The following is a 17,096-nucleotide window of genomic DNA, read 5'->3' on the forward strand; positions in this document are numbered from 1 at the left end:
TACTCATTACATATTGAAAATTTAAGTTTTCTAGATGTAAAATAGAAGAGGGCGCCAGGTTTTTATCTAGTTTGTAATTTAGCTCGAGCTAAAGTAATCCTAGGTGGTTCCTTGAACACCATTGGACACCATCACATAATCGGATACCACAAGCACACCAGCAAAGAGTGGGAGATTTTCATTACACGGTTCTGCTTCCACATTGGCGATTGGCCATGTCTATGTCATGTACTTGTACTTGTACATACAGCCTGTACACAGACTCTTGCTCTTGCTCTTTACTTGTTCTTGTATCAGTGTGTGAATGTGGATTCATCAATGTATATATATAATATATATATTTTTTTATTTTAATATATTCAAACACCTAACCTCAGTGTTTTTTTATTTATAAATAAAATTATTTATCACGTTAATTAAATTAAAAGCATTTAAATAAAATAATGAAAAAAAAAAAATAACAATTACTTTCTGTGATAGACTTTTTTATCAACTCATTTTCATTGTCTGGATGTTGTAATACTTAAAGTTTAATGTATATAAGCACATTGTATATTCCTTTACAACTTATCATTACATCAAGATCTCATAATAATCATATCTTTTAATTTATTTATATATATTTTAGTGTAACATTTTATAACAAAACAAATATATTTTACGAATTTTAAATAAATTACAAGTAAGCTAAAGTATTGAAGCAAATGTATTGTTGACTATTCCAATATGGCAGGCCAGGAGTTATTGTCTGTATCATCAAGATTGACAATAGCTCGAGGTGATAAAATAAATGTCATTGTTGAATCTGCTCTGCCTGATATTATTGTTGTGAGTTTTACAGATGGTTTAAAATCCTTTCAAGGTGCATTGCTTGATATTTCCAAAAAGTAAGTTCGTTTTATTTTACTTTGTCTTTTTTTTTTTTTTTTAATTTTTTAGGTGACTAGACAAAGCAATTAGTAGATATAATTACCACGTAGATTCCTTTGTTCACGATTTATAATCGTAATGACGTATCCGATAGTAGAAAAAAGATAAAAAACGTTATCAAAAAAAAAAAAAAATATGACTAATTTTGTAAATTAAATTTATTTCAGAGGATTACCATGTGGAATAAATCCACCTGAAGCTGTTGATCCAGATGCTGATAAATTAATGACATTGGCGACACGTTTTACGTATTTTCAAGACAGACGACCGGTTGTTAATTCAAAAACAGAAAAATCGATAGAACGGCATATCAATACTTCGAGACAAAAGTACAAAAGCGCGAGGCCAACGGTAAGATTACGTCCCAGACAAGTTCTTTGTAATAAGTGTCAGTCTATTTGTAATGAAAAGAATGAAAATGTTGATGCGGGCAAGAAACGAAAGTTTCGGGATATATCTAAAGAAGAGACTGCGGTGTGTCGTAAACGTCGTCAGCTAGAGGAACAAAACACGGAAACTTCAATGGTGAAGTTGCCATCTCCAGCTCTATGTAAATTAAATGAAAATACAGATCCTGCGGTTGATGAATTTGCAGCTGAACAAAATCAAACAAATGATTCGTTGACGAATCAAGTTAAAGTAGGAGAGACAGTGGCTATTGCAGATAATTCTGTGCTGCAGGAGACTGAAATTGCTAAAGAGGCTTTGGATAAAAAAGATGTTACTGCAGACTCAACAGTTAAAACTAAAGTTGGAAGGATACCGAGAAAAAAACGATCTGTTGGTTCGATGGAGGATCTTTGGGATGAAAATATTTTTGAGGATATTATTAAATCTCCTAGGACTACACCGATTATTAAAATATCTTTTGGTAGTCAGGGTGAAGGAACGGTTTTAAAAATACCCGCCAAGGCTAAAATTTGTTCGGGTTTAGATGTTGAAGCTGATAAACAAACGGAAAATTTAACTGACGCTGACATTTTTTTGAAGCAAAATAAAATAAATAATTTAGTCGGAGAGCAGATCGATTTACAGAAAACTAGTGGTAAAGATTTAGCTTGTGCCAAAGCAGCTAAACGTGCGCTTAAAAAAGCTAAAAAAGAAGCGCGCAGAAAAATACTTGCTGGTGGTGTGTCTCCTGGAAGATCACCGCTCAGCACTTCGCCGAGATATAACTCTACATTCAATTCGTCACCTCCGTTGATGTATCATCGGCGTAAGCACAAAGATAAACACGAGAAAAAAACTAAGGAAGAACGTAAACAAAAGGCCCAGGGTTCGGAATCAATTGAGCAGAAAGGAGAGAACGATATAAGTTTACTCAATCCTTTGAATGAGTCATCAGAAAATGATCGGGCGGATTTCAATTTCGCTGACCGCGAATCTTACACTGCGATAAAAGAGCAATGTTTGAAGCAGAAGCTTTGTATATCTTTGAGACGGTTAAATGCTAATGCTTACACACGTTGCAATTATCCAGTCAGTAATTCATCGTCTGGTTGCAAGAGCCCTGGTACAAGTAGTGAAGAATTGAGCGAGATGGAGCAGGATCAAGAAGCTGGAAGACAGTTACCAGCTGACGCTAGTAATAATCCCACTGAATATAGATCAGCTTCACAATTGTCTTTTAGATTTACCACAACTCCAGTAGCACATTATCTTACTGCTACTGGTAGACGTATGGATGTCGGTGATATTGTTTGGGGTAAAATTCATGGGTTTCCCTGGTGGCCTGGCAAAGTATGTTAATTGTACTAGTATAGTATATTGTGTGACAAAGGATGAAACAAAACGATTTCAGTCTGCGGGTGAAGTTGGCTGACATCACCCCCAGTCTGAAATCGTGTTCTATCCTGAGTTACACACAATATTTTTATGATTACCTGCATTGGAACTTAAAGTTTCAGTGTCAGCAGCCAGTCAGAAACAAGTTAATTTAAGACCATTTGTGTGATCAACTATTAGTGTAAGCGTAAATTGTCATTTGCAATTTGTAATTGAGCAGAAATTATAAATACTATTTATTATTCACATTAATTTTTTATAAAACTTAATCACAGTCAGAACTGTCATTTCCAAGGGACGCAACCCAAATGTTTCTGCCCGCTGGCTAAAGGCATTCACAATTTACGCGTTTGCTGATATTATTTCGCGGCATTGGGCTGAAATTATCTTGTTTCGACTGGCTGTAGAGACACTTAAACTTTAAGTTTCGATGCTGGTATCATGAAAAAAAAAAATGTATTAATTTTATTTGATTAAAAGTTAAGTACATAAATTATCAAATTTATTTTAGGTTTTAAGTATATCAGTTTCATGTAATGAAGATGGGACTTCTAGCAATGCACAAGCTCATGTTGCGTGGTATGGATCATCCACGTGTTCATTGATGTCATGTGATCGCCTAAGTCCTTTTCTTGAAACTTTCAAGGTATTTTTTTAAATATTTTGATAAATATTACGTCGGGTAAACGAGATTGTTTATATTTTACGGTTAAATTATTTATTTATTAATAGGCCAGATATAATAAAAAAAAACGAGGCCCTTATAAAGAAGCGATACGACAAGCACAGTCGGAAGCACAACGTCAAATGTTATCAAAATCAACGACAAATTTAAATGGCTGTGAATCGGCACGTGAGGTAAACGTTTTATCTTGATAAATAAATAAATATCAGTAATGTATGTTATACTTTTGTCACTGCCGGATGACTGCCTCGTATAACGTGTGAAATATATCATTATTATTATTTAATATATAATATATAATAATAACGATAGTAATATTTAAAAATAAAAACTAAAAACTTAAAGTTTTGTAAATAAATTTAAAACTTTAATTAATTTTTAATGGTTGTTACCAATTAATTGTCTTAAATGGCTAATTCATAAATTATCTGGATTATTTTGTGTCAATTTATCATCTTTGTAATTTAAAAGTGAAATTTAACAAAATACTGACACTGGCCATCAAATTTAAAATAATAGTAATGTTTAATATTTATTGACATAACTCTTCTAGAAAAACACTATATTTATATATTTACAATATTAAAATTATCAATTTAATGGATTTAACTATTAAACATATTCGTGATAATAATGCATAAGAAATATATTAACAAAAAAATGTATTTGTAATATTATGGATACAGTTATTTTTTTATCTAATACAAAATCAACAACAGATATTTTTTTTTTTTTGATAATTTTTTTTTGTTTAAGGCCATTCTCAGACAGTGCCTCCCACTTTTTAAAAATTTTCGATGACTTTCAACTGTCAAAGCGTATCAAATTTTATCAATTAATTAAAAAAAAATTAAAGGATTAATGGAAAAAAGAACAACGTAGTTGCAATTTCGCTAAGATAGATTTTTAAAAAAATGACTTGCAGTTGATATACATTAGGAGTTATATGAAATTTTCCGAGTAGCACAGAGACAACTTGAAGATGTCACAAAGATGTCTTTTAAAAGAACAAAACTAATTTTATTCTGTCTCAAAGCCAAGTTTTCTTAAATAAATAAGACGTACAGATGTTGGTCCCAAGGGTCATAGAAAATTGGTGTTTTTTTCCCGTCTTAAAAAATCATTTCAATTAAAAAATCGTTTAGACAATGACTTACTTGACATTTATTAGTGATTTACTTTTTGTGTCAAGTTTTTTGAGCTGATTTTTTTTAGTGACATAAATTTCTGATTTGTCAACGTTTTGGTGCCTTATTGATCGGTCAAAAAACAGCCTCAATACTTCTATCTTATGGATGTTACAAAGCCGTCTGCTACTTGGATTGTTGAATAAATTTCAGTAAAATCTTTTGATGTAAATTTTTTAATTCAAATTTTCAAATTATGTAGGCGAAAATTTATTCAATAAATTTCGTATAATCCCTAATTGATAACAATTGTTACTTTTTTTTAAGTTCTACATCTCGGCGAAATTGCAATTACGTTGTCTTCTTTTAAATGACCGTTTTGATTTTTTTTTAATTAATAAAATTTTAATACGGTTATGACAGTTGTCAATCCAATATTTTTAAAAAGTCTGAGAATGCCCTTAAATTACAAACTAGAAAAAAAAAAACGAAAAAAAAAAAAAAACAAACAAATATGAAAAGAAAGTATAAAACCGAGCTTAGTAATTTATCAGTAATTTCCTTATTATTTTTTTTTCAGTATACTTTGTTAATTACACTGTACAACAAAATCTTTTGTTATTTAAAAATTATAACTACTTTTCATAAATTTTTACAGCGTGCATGATATTAAAAAAAAATAAACGTCACGGTTTAAAAATTTAAAATTTTTAGCACTTTGTAAAAGTGATGACGTAAAAATTTTGTTTATATTTAATTGTTTGAGCATTTTACTTTTTTTTGTAAAAAAAGAGCATTTGTTATTAAATTATTTTTTTAATTATAAGTTTATTTTATTTTATTTTTTATTTGTACATATTTATGTTGAAATAATAATTTAAAAAGTTGCGTTTATAAGAAGTAAATAAATAGATATTTTGAGGAGTTTTTACTAGTACTTAAAGTATAAACTGTTTAAACTAAATAAAAGTTTGAATTTTAGTTTAAACACAAAAACCATCAGCATTTAAAAATTTATGAAAAATATCCGACTGTAAAATATCTCAGTAATTTTTATATTTACTTCCTATTTTTTTTTTATTAAAAAAAAAGAGAATAATAATTATTTTAAAAAAATAAAGTAAAATCATAAATTAAAAACTAAAAATTTTAATCACAAAATTAATTTTTCGCTTAATTTTATCGAGATAAAAATGTTGTACTGTGTTACCATACTTTTATTATTGTTATTTAGTTATTGTTATTGTTATTGTTGTAAATGTTGGGATAGCATTTTTATTTCAATTTAGTTTTTTTTTAAATTCGTACTTGTCCTATTTTAATAATTTAATGACGTTTGATATTTTATTTACGAATTAAAATCAATGAGTTACTTCAAAATTGATTTTGATAATAAATTATGTTTATTTATTCGAAAAGTTAAGAATTGAAATGTCAAGTGACAAAAAAAATGTTGAAGTATTTTTAAATAAAACAATTACCGATTTAAGTAAAATAAAAAAAAAATAAAACATTAACAACAATATTTATATATGGGTATATTCTACCAAATAACGTTAATTTTACATGGTGACCCTTGCCGATTTTGTTCGAACTTTGTAGGTGTTCTATATATTAAAAAAAAATATATGAAAATTTGAATCTTTAATATGCAGCCGTTTCAAAGTTATGATTTCTTGAATTTTTGAAAAATTTTTTTTTCCACTTTATCATTAATTTTTTTAAATAAAAGTAGAAAAATTTTTTAGACAAATGAGCACATGACAGTTTTGTGTAGAAAAAATTCTCAGTTTTTTAATAAAAATCGTTTTTTTTTTACTTTAAACGAATTTTAAAAAGTCTTTTGTAACTTAAAATAAAAAATGAATATTTTTTTGAAAAGCTGATAAATTCTCTTCAAAAAACTGTCACATGTTCATTTTTGGGAAGGCATCAGTTGCCTACAATTTTTTTGCCAATTGTATCAAATGCCTACAATATTTTTGCGTACATAATAAATGCATATTGCTCAGTTTCTTACTGCTCAGTTGCCTACCAAACTTTATTGCTTACAGTTCTATTGCCTATAAAAATAAAAAATATATATTCTAATTGCATACAAGATTCATTGCAGACTGTTCTATTGCCTACTAAAAAAATATTTTATGATGTCCAATTGATTACTATTCAACTGTGTACCCATCAGAGAAATACCTGATTAATGTAGAGAAGCTTCTGATTCATTTGCTAAGAAAATCAAGCACTTATTGATGAGAAATGATGAATGTTCAGGACCGATCATTTAAAAGAAAAAAAAAAAACCTCAGATGATCTGAAAAATATCAGAACCACGGTAGTTTCCACAATATTAACTGGAGACTTCATTAAGTTTTCTATCAGATTAAAGATTAATTAACATTGTTAATGATTGAAAATATATTCATTTATATGTTCATATTTTTTATTTTTGTAGGCAATAGAACTGTAGGCAATAAAGTTTGGTAGGCAACTGAGCAGTATGCATTTATTATATACGAAAAAATATTGTAGGCATTTGATACAATCGGCAAAAAAATTGTAGGCAACTGATGTTTTCCCTTCATTTTTATACAAAATTTTTCTACTTAAAAAAAGTTAAACAAAAATTTTTTAAAAATTAAAAATGAAGCTAGTGGAAGTGATTTAAAGTGAACGGATCGCGACTTTTTGATTTGGTGACAATAGAGCACTATCTCTCCGCTTCGCGTTCGAGGTGTGCAAAATTATCTCTATGAAACAGTTGCATATTAAAGGCTCGAATTTCCAGAGTTTTTTTTTTTAATGCATAGAACACCCCCACAAAGTTTGAACCAAATCGGCGAGGGTTGCCCTGTAAAAATAACTGTATTTTATGGAATGGCCCATAAATATTGTTCATAATCAATGCAAGTCATAGCTGCAGTAAGGATAATAAAAATTCATGTACCTATAACTAATTTTTTAAACAAACAATATGTAAATATATGAAAACAATAGTTATTAATGATAGTAATATAATATAATATTAATTTAATAAATAAATGTTTGTGATGTAAATTATTTTTTATTTATCATTGTAATTTTTCATACTTTGTCTCGTATCAAATTTGTAAGTTTAATAATTAATAATAATTATGCCATCAAACATTTCCTTTCGTCTTCCATAAAATACTCATCATGCAGTTTGCCAATTTATTTTATTTAAAACAAAGAAAATAATTTATAAATACTTTTTTTTTTATTTTACATTCAACAAAGTACTGATACGACAATAATTTATTTACTTTATATAAATTATTAAAATATTTATAAAAATAAATATACAATAAAATGTCATTTAAATGTCTGTATCTTAAATTTTCGTGATTATTGATTAATAAAAATGATATATAACTAATCCAATTAATTATTTATTTGACAGATTATTTAAAATAAAAATTTTATTTTGCATTAAAAGTAAATATTGTAACAGTATAATTGAATATGTTAAGCCAATATATTGTACTGTATATGTTGAATACTCTGCAATTGCGCAGAGCTAACAATTCTGCTTACTGACGTATAAAGTAAAATCAACCACCAGTCTACCAGTGGTCCATCAAAGTCCACCCCTAGATGTTACAAACGGTATTTTTAAAAAAATTTTAAAACTTTTTTTTTTTTTTTTATAAAAATTTATATTAATATATAATATAATAATTAAATAAATAAAATAATTAGTAATAAAAAGAGATCGATAGTTGGTAGTGATTTATAATACGGCGGGTTGAATACTTGAATTTGTAAATGCAATGTCAGAATATTGTCGCATTACTACAATATGCGATAATTTGGATTTAAATTTATATTATTTTATGATATTTTTGAGATTGTGAATAATAATTATGATACACGTGGCATCACCGACATCACAAAAATTTGATAGAGTGAAACGTAAAGGTGTAGCGTTTTTATCTGGATTATTCAGGACGAAACGACTGATTGTTGGTATGAAGATTGATGAGGAGGACGAAATGGAACGACCGAGAATCGAAACACCTGGTGAGATAAATTTACTTAATAATAATACTTATTATTATTATTATTCTAAGTATTTAAATTTTAAGTCTACGTTGGTTTTGTTGATTGTTGATTAATATTTCTTTAAGTGACCTAGGGAGTGTTTAATCGATATTTAAATGTAATATTATGTTATTAATTATTCGTAGCGATCGTTTCAAACAGGATTCCGTCGAGTTTGAGTGTTGCGGCAGTCGATGTTGTGCTAAGTCCCTCGTCAGTGAGTCAGTCTTCACCCTCACATTCAATTCTCACCCTAACGCCGGGACGGACACGAAACATTGATCAGGATATGGAAGCACTTCGTTTAAGTCGTCAAGATAATCCGTTTCTACAGGTATCTTTTTGTCAGGTGGATTTTATAAAAGATAATTAATAGATATAATTATTTCATTTTAATTAACTTTCAATTGTATGAAAATTTATTTTGCTAGATTTTATTTAAATTATTTTAACGTCAACTTATTACTTGTTTGGTATCAATTGGTTCAACTGCAATATTTCTTAAGTAAAAATGATCGTCTTGTAATATTAATTTTTTTATAATTAACTAATTATTTTATACAAAAATATATAAATATAGATATAAATAATTTTTTATAAAAAACAAAATTTCTGAAAACCGGGTTTAAAATTTTTAAGAAAAAAATGAATAAATTAGTAAATATATTAAGAGAAAACTCAGTTGACAATATGTAGTTTTTTAGATAGAGAAATTTCTATAAAAAATTCAAGGTTTCCGCAGTCGCGATTATTTAAATTATTTGTTAGTCTAAATCGATAATTTAAAATTTTGTTTCTGAGTTGGCACAAAAAATACAGACAGGACTAGTTATTATGTAAACTGTACACATAAAAAAATAACTTTTTGGCGCAAGAAAAATTTTTCATTATGAATTAAAAAAATTTTTTTGTCCCAAGAAGAGTTTTTCTCGCCTAAAGAAATTTTTTTTTTCAATTCATAATCCAAAAAATTTCTTGGGTTAAATAAAAATTTTCTTGGGCCGAGTAAAACTTTTTGCGCCAAATATTTTTTTTCTGTGTAATTTAAATTTTAAATATTTATCTAATCAAAGAAAATTATTAAGGACATTCTCAGACAGTGTCCTCACTTTTTAAAAATTTTCAATGACTTTCAACTGTCACGAGCGTATCAAAATTTTATCAAATAATTAAAAAAAATAATTGCAATTTCGCTTAGTTAAACGAAATTTGTTAAATAAATTTTAGAAAAATCTTCATGTCAATTTTATAATTCGAATTTTCAAATTTTGTATGCTAAAATTTACTTCCTAAATTTCGTTTAATTCCTAATTGATAACAACAGTAAGTAATTACGTTGTCGTTTTTTTAAGTAAGATTTTATTTTTTAAAAATATTGTTATGACACTTAAAAGTCATTGCATATTTTTAAAAAGTGTGGGGAGGGGAGAGGGGGAAGGGTATCTAAGAATGTCCTCAAAACTAACATTTAAATTCAATGTGAGTAATTAAAATAAATTTATAGATTTTAGCAAGTCGTGAAAGCCTAATAGAATCAATGGAAGAGTCCGAGTCAGACGATGCAATATTAATGTCACAAGAATTGGGTGACGGTGACCCTCTAACATTAGCACAAGTTCACGAGCATTTAGTACGAAGCCCACCGCCTGCTTCGTGGCCTCTAACACCTGCTTTTCCTTTTAATCCAGTACCCATTGATGATTCCATTAATACGTGTCCGATGACGCGTTACAAAACCCCAAGTCCTTCAAAAAACACTTGCTGCAAGCGAGATCGTATTACGGATTCAAGTACACTGTCTAAGAGTGAGCCTTCAAATGATCTCAGGGGTAAATATATTACTACTTAATTATATAATTATTAAGCAATTAATCAATTTAAGAACCAATCAATCAATTACTTAATTAAATAATGAATGTTATAATTACAGACCGACATACGCACACATTTTCTTTATTAAATCCTACTCCAATCCGAACATTATCCGAAGTACGACGGCTTCACAGGTCAGCAGATGACAATGTTCAATTGATGTCATCTGAATAATAATTTTAATGATAATTAATAATAGACTTCAATAAAAAAAAAATTGTTTCAAAAATTCATGACAGTGAACTTCCAAAATTGAGACAATTCTGAACTTTAATTTGAACATTTTTGGAACTTTGAAAAAATTATAAAGTGAACAATTTTCAACTGGGATAAGCTTTGCCTGTCGGGTTTTTCTTATTTTTTGAGCAAAAATAATTTAATTTGACAATTTTTTGGGTCTGGAGAACTTAACAAAAATGAATTGATTAGGAATTATGAACATTTATCCGAGTTACCAGAATTATTCAGGTATGAGGCAAAAAAAATAAAAAAATTTATGAATATTGTTTTACTTTTATTAGAACTTTTTGGGAAGGTCAGTTTTTTATCACTTTTAGTACTCGTTCAAAAATAGTCCATAAAATGAGTGATTGGAACTTTTTACTTACAAAATTGTCAATTCAAATCATTTTTGCTTAGAAAATTTCAAAAAAAAAATAATATAAACCCGCAAGAAAAGTTTACACTAGTTGAAAATTTGGTGACACGCGTTAATATTTTCGCGACAAAATATCCCCCGACAAAATATCACAATAGTTCAAAACTTTTGTCATGGGTTTCCTCGTGATGGAAGAAAAGTCCTAATCTCGGGGTGTGACGTGTTTTGGGCCAATTTTCGAATAAACACATACAAAATCCGTGAAAAAAGGACACAGCACGATAATAATCTAATTAACGTTCTCTATTAACGTTTTTAATTTATTAAAAATTTTTTATTTATATGCTTCAATAGGCGAAGAGAAAGCAATAGACCTTGCAGGCCATCCTTGAAATTTCCCATCTTGGACCTAAAAGGAAATATACCGAATCTAATAATAAAACTATTTTTTTTTATATTTTGTCACAGATATATTGGTCCTGGGATATTTTGTCCGGGGATATTAACGCACGTAACCGAAAATTTTTTACACTTATAATTATTTTAAAGTTCCAAAAATGTTCAACTCAAAGTTCAGAATTGTCTCAATTTTGAAAGTTTACTGACAGGAACGTGTTTGGAAGGAATTTTTTTTTAAACGGGCTACTTACACAACTAAACAAATACAATCCCTTTTAAATCTTTTCTCTAATTAATTAGTTAATTAAATAACAACTGAGCACAAATTTAGTTTATAAAATAAAAAAAAATTAACAAAGTAAATTACAAACAATGCAATCTAATGATATACAAATTAATGTATAGTCACTCGTACTTAGTACAATTTATTTTAAATTAATATTTATAAAGAAATAAATTTTACATTATTATTTTTATAAATGAAACATTTTTTTTGTAATTTAAATAATTTATTTTTTATTTTATCAAAAGTCGCACATAATTATTTAACGTTACCCGCTCAATAATTTAATGAAACATGAGTCGATTATTCGGGCCTAGTTATTCAAATACTTGAGTTTGTTAAAGATTTATAAATAAATTTATATATTATTAAATTAAATATATATATTGTATAATTATAATGGGTGCTAATTGTGCAAATATTAATTTTATTGAAAGAAATATATGATAAATAATAATTATTATCATTTTATAATTTATGTTGATTTAAATCTAACAAATAAAAAAATTTCATCTATACATTTATCTAAATAGTTGATTATTTGTAGTTATATAAATTTAAATAACGAAAAGAAAATTTAAATTATTGTAAAACGATTCTCGTTAAGAGATTATTAGTGGAATTTATATTATAAGTAATTTATAGTAATTTATTAAGTAATGAGAAAAAAAAATCTATCAACTTTTTAATAACCCAAGTGACTTGGCCTTTAAGAATTGAAATTAATTTATCACTTGTATTACGTTATTATTTACAAATAAAATAATATGTATATAAATTGTATTAATGTTTAAGATGAACAAAAAAAATATGAAACATTGTCATTATTTATGAGATTGCCGGGTATATTAAGTGTGGATATATATATGTATATTTAGATCTAAAAAAAAATTGATCTTTAGATCGTTACACACTGGTATTATTTAAATATTTGTTAGAAAATTAATAAAGAGTTGACAAATTATTTATTGTCTATTTTTATTATTTATGTAAGTATATTTTTACTACGATGTGTATAAAAATAATTACGATTTTATTTTTACTACTACAATATCACGCATTTAATGGCCATAAGATCGTAATTAAAAACTTACAAAACATTTATATTAATTGATTACAATAATAATAATAATAATTATTATTATTATTGTTTTTTTTTTTATTCGCAACGATGATTTTTTTATTTATTTATTTATTTTTTTTTTTTATATAAATAGAAAATACGACTGGATTGAGTTAAAAATTTATAAATTTGTAATCTATTAATGATCTTATGGAATTAAATATACAATGTGATTAGTGATAATTATTTAATACGATCGCTTAAAGGGATGTATGGAATATCAAATTCATCCAAATCATCCTTCAAACAATTATCTTTTAATTCTGTACTAATAACGTCATCACTTGAAGTAGTAATTGATTCAACTGACGGAATTTGATCAATCAATTTTTTATCATTGGCAGTGGGTAGGTCAATGTGCTGGCATAATTTTTCTACAATCATCGACATGTCCGGAGCGTCTTCGTCAACGTCAGTTGAAAAATCTTGTTCAGCTAAATCGTCAAATAAACTACTGACTGAACCATTTAATTCACCCAACTTTAAATTATCCTGACTATTAGATTTTTTTGTACTCTTTGTTTTCTTAAAAAAATCATATATTTTTTTTTCCTGTCCTTCTTCAGGCTTTGATTTTATCTTTCTACTATTTTTTGGCTTTACCACATTTTCCTTGTCACCCTCAACAGGCTTAGGTTTTTTACGAGATTTTTTTTTCGCATTCTTTGTGTCTTCAAATGCTTCAACTAAATTCGGATAAACTAATTTAACTAGATCAATTGGTTCCAATGTAGTTATTAAATTTTTTTTACAGTTATCTTCGCTTTCGTCCTCTCCTAATTTAATAAAGCATTCAATCTCACTGACTACATCCCACTCAATTTCATAGTAACACACTGATTGAATAGTACGAATTTTTTTAATTACTTTCGGAATTAATTCGCTGGTTGATGGCATCGATGGATTCGGTGTTAAACTTGATTGGTTTTCAATGTGCCATCGCGTTAACAGTGGAAATGATTTTTCAATAGTATAATCAGCGGTCCATTTTAATTTTTTCTCCATAAATTTCTTATTAAAAAATTTAATCACCAGTTAAAGCGACAAATAAAATAAAATTTTTTTAATAGTAATATGCAAAATTACTTACAATCAACTCCAATATATTGGGACACTCCCACTTAGTTATTGTCCTGGGAACTTTGCCTTTACGAATAGTAAATTCATCAATAAGATGTTGATTTGGAAAGCTATCAATCGCAATACATTTTTTACGAATCAATAATTCATTTGATATCAATTTTTTCATTTCACTAAAAACAAATAAATTTTATTGTAAACTCAATATATTAAATATTAAACAAATAAAAAATAAAATCATACTCTGAAATATTTTTAGATGCAGCGACAGCAGTTTCTAATTTATAAATACTTCCATCAGTCCTCCAATTTTTAAGCCTAAAGAAAAATATTAATTTTGTTAATAATTACTATTTTTAACTTGTAATGTTTCTCAAACGTCAATCGACTTATTCTTTAATACTAAAGACTTATAAGTTCAAAAGATTTTTTATACCTGACTTTAAACCTGTTTAATTTCAAAGTGTTTTAGTTAATTAATTTTTAGAAAATTATTTCAAAGGTATTTTCAAGTGCATTCTCCCCCAACTTTTTAAACATATGCAATGACTTCCAACTGTCATAACTGAGATACAGAATTAAAAAAAATTACAGTTGATATTAATTTTGAGTTAAACGAAATTTGTTTATTAAATTTTAGTCTACAAAATTCGAAAATTCGAATTACAAAAACATCATAAAGATTTTACTGAAATTTACTTTCCAAATTTTGTTTAACTCCCAATCGATTTCAACTGTAAGTAATTTTTTAAAAATTTATGTCTTAACGAAATCGCAAGTACGTTATATATTTCTATTCATTTTGTTGCAATCCTAACTGTATAACTTCCGTTCTCTACAGTTTTTACACTTACATTACTCTAAACTTTTTCGGACTATGTTTCCTGGCCATCTTTTCTTTTTCTATTCCATACCTCAATTATTAGCTGTCTGTTCTCACCTCTTTTTTTTCCATATTTTTTGGCAAACAAGGAGTGTGTTAGTAGGCACGATTGCAGGCAGGTAGCAATCTGGCGGCTTTATGGAACGAACTCCACAGGGCAATGCATTATATCAACTTGTGAAAAATAATTCATTTGCTCTCTGTAGGATTCGAACGTAAGCCTGGCCGGTACTTGAGTTCGAAGACAAGAGTGTTATCCACTTGTTGTAATTTCAATTAGGGCCAGTTTTTCAAACCAGGTTTAGGTTAATATTTCTAGTATATCTTACATTAATAATATATAGATATACCAGCAATAATAATTTAGCCCCGAATTAAAAATAAACCTGGTTTGAAAAACTGGCACTTAATTCTTTAATTATTTTTAGTTAATTGATAAAATTCTAATACGCTTATGACAGTTGTCATTGAAAATTTTTAAAAAGTGGGAGTCATTGTCTAAGGATGGCCTTAAATATAAACAAAAGTATATAAAAATTTTGTACCATCTTTAATATCAAGATTTCCGTTGGCGGTTTGACGTTCATCTTTCGAATAATAATAATTATCATACCTGTTTAAAATATCTTTTTCATTAGCTGCGCGTAGTAATTTAATAGCCCCTTCTTTACCAACTCCGGGAATTCCAGAATCATAATCACAACCACACAACAAAGCCAATCCGATCATTTTATTACGACCAATACTGTAAATTTTTTCTATCCTCTCTAATGAATATTCTTCAACTGAGCTGCCGAATCCCATTTTATCAGTTATTGTAAAATTTCTATAGACTATTTTTGCTCCGTACAAAAAACAATCGCTGTCCTGTGTTATACAACCATCGACCAGCTGAAAAATAATAATAATAAAATAATAAATAAACATTTTAAATAATAAATGAACAAATAAGTAAATAAATAAAATTACTCCATCTTGATTTAAGTAAGCGCACATGGCTTCAGCTTCGCCCTGGGCTTTGACACAAGTCAATCCCATTAAGTTCAGCATTATTTTACAATCATTAACCGTACGATTGAACATATAACCACGGCCATTTGATCTTTGATTATCTTTTTTAGTCTCTGTCTTTTTTTTATTACGCATTTGGCTTCTTTCACGTATGACATCGTGTTTAAGAACCGGTGCTGTGCCTTCAAGAACAAATATTGGATTTATTCCGTTCATCAGCAAGGCCACGGTACGAAAAAAAATGTTTCTGTAATTTATAAATTAATTTTTTAGTTCACTTATTATTTAAATTATAAGTGTTTATAAATATATTGTACCGTAAATGTTTGTTAAGACATCCATCATCAGGACCAACGCTGGAACTATCAACAATCCAGCAACTAAGATCAACAGCAACACTTTTACCACGTAGTTCAGCTAAAGCAACAGCTTTACTAAGTGGTGTTATTATATTCCATAATCCTATCACGCCCATTTTATTATTTTTTTCGTTTAATAACTATTTAAGTATAAAACGTTATCACATATAATTTATTTATTAATTTATTTGTTTATATTATTATGTACATACTGCCGACATGCCGACATTTACTTTTATTCAGTCGTGACGGAGATGGAAATAGTGAATGATAGTGACATTTGTTTTAAATTACAAAATTACTAAAAAGTTAGGTTGGGATCACTGTCACAAAAGACTGAGAAGAACTGAGGGTCGGAATAGTTTTAGAACTGAGAGAGAGAATACCCGAAGCCCCCAAATTAAACTCTTAGGGAGAATTCGCTTCAGCATATATGTATAGATATATGTACGTTGGCATCTAAAGTACTATAGGATGTGGTACTCTCACAGCGCTCTAAGCGCCCAACTTAGGATTATTTTGAAATAGACTTTTTTGAACCGGTGATCATACTCGAGCGGTCTAAAGCGCCGAAAGAGTTGAAATAGTGTTTTTTTTAAATGATACTCAAGTTAGCGGACGTCTTATATTTTTTATATTTTTTTTAGAAACGATGAATTATAAAAAAAAAAAAATATTTAAAATGATTGAACCTATAGTTTTCTTAATTTTCTGCATATTCATATTTTTATTGTATTTTTTTTTTGTAATAGACTTAATGGTTGAAAAAAAAAATCCGAAAATTTTTAATTGTCTTCTATACGATTTTTAAGTTACTATGGAACCCTATTACAGGTACTATTGTATACCTATATAAAAACATGTAATGCAAATAAACTTCGGTCTTGAGATTCGACCTGTCC

General features: G+C 27.8%; 3 protein-coding genes across 4 annotated transcripts; 2 read left to right on the forward strand and 1 right to left on the reverse strand.

Moving 5' to 3' along the window:
- The first annotated feature begins 726 nt into the window (after positions 1-726).
- Positions 727-5,311, forward strand: LOC130677759 (PWWP domain-containing protein 2A-like). The gene is made up of 4 exons (XM_057484615.1): positions 727-887; positions 1,098-2,670; positions 3,227-3,361; positions 3,448-5,311. The coding sequence occupies exons 1-4, from the start codon at positions 727-729 to the stop codon at positions 3,589-3,591; spliced, it is 2,013 nt and encodes a 670-aa protein (XP_057340598.1). The 3' UTR covers positions 3,592-5,311.
- A 2,765-nt stretch (positions 5,312-8,076) lies between these two features.
- On the forward strand, positions 8,077-11,668 carry LOC130677073 (uncharacterized). 2 transcript variants are annotated; one of them, XM_057483655.1, is made up of 4 exons: positions 8,077-8,565; positions 8,733-8,935; positions 10,091-10,415; positions 10,517-11,668. In XM_057483655.1, the coding sequence occupies exons 1-4, from the start codon at positions 8,409-8,411 to the stop codon at positions 10,630-10,632; spliced, it is 801 nt and encodes a 266-aa protein (XP_057339638.1). In that variant the 5' UTR covers positions 8,077-8,408; the 3' UTR covers positions 10,633-11,668. The 2 variants fall into 2 exon arrangements, with proteins under 2 accessions (XP_057339638.1, XP_057339639.1); XM_057483656.1 differs by having other exon boundaries at positions 8,092-8,565; positions 8,733-8,920.
- Positions 11,669-11,771: 103 nt separating this feature from the next.
- Positions 11,772-16,469, reverse strand: LOC130677071 (flap endonuclease GEN). Its single transcript, XM_057483654.1, has 6 exons — positions 16,153-16,469; positions 15,794-16,082; positions 15,438-15,715; positions 14,185-14,259; positions 13,952-14,114; positions 11,772-13,872 (listed from the first exon to the last, which is right to left on the reverse strand). Exons 1-6 carry the CDS (start codon positions 16,308-16,310, stop codon positions 13,045-13,047), a joined length of 1,791 nt encoding a protein of 596 aa, XP_057339637.1. The 5' UTR covers positions 16,311-16,469; the 3' UTR covers positions 11,772-13,044.
- Between the last annotated feature and the right edge of the window lie 627 nt (positions 16,470-17,096).

This window comes from Microplitis mediator, chromosome 11 (genome assembly GCF_029852145.1).
Source record: "Microplitis mediator isolate UGA2020A chromosome 11, iyMicMedi2.1, whole genome shotgun sequence".
Lineage (NCBI taxonomy): Eukaryota > Metazoa > Arthropoda > Insecta > Hymenoptera > Braconidae > Microplitis > Microplitis mediator.

Coding starts and splice junctions, on each gene's coding strand:
- LOC130677759 (XM_057484615.1), top strand. CDS start 727: ATGGCAGGCCAGGAGTTATTGTCTGTATCATCAAGATTGACAATAGCT. Junction 2,671..3,226: donor TTCCCTGGTGGCCTGGCAAA/GTATGTTAATTG, acceptor AATTTATTTTAG/GTTTTAAGTATATCAGTTTC. Junction 3,362..3,447: donor CTTTTCTTGAAACTTTCAAG/GTATTTTTTTAA, acceptor ATTTATTAATAG/GCCAGATATAATAAAAAAAA.
- LOC130677073 (XM_057483655.1), top strand. CDS start 8,409: ATGATACACGTGGCATCACCGACATCACAAAAATTTGATAGAGTGAAA. Junction 8,566..8,732: donor ACCGAGAATCGAAACACCTG/GTGAGATAAATT, acceptor AATTATTCGTAG/CGATCGTTTCAAACAGGATT. Junction 10,416..10,516: donor GCCTTCAAATGATCTCAGGG/GTAAATATATTA, acceptor TTATAATTACAG/ACCGACATACGCACACATTT.
- LOC130677071 (XM_057483654.1), bottom strand. CDS start 16,310: ATGGGCGTGATAGGATTATGGAATATAATAACACCACTTAGTAAAGCT. Junction 14,260..15,437: donor GAAAAAGATATTTTAAACAG/GTATGATAATTA, acceptor ATTTTTCTTTAG/GCTTAAAAATTGGAGGACTG. Junction 13,873..13,951: donor CCAATATATTGGAGTTGATT/GTAAGTAATTTT, acceptor TTTTTTAATAAG/AAATTTATGGAGAAAAAATT.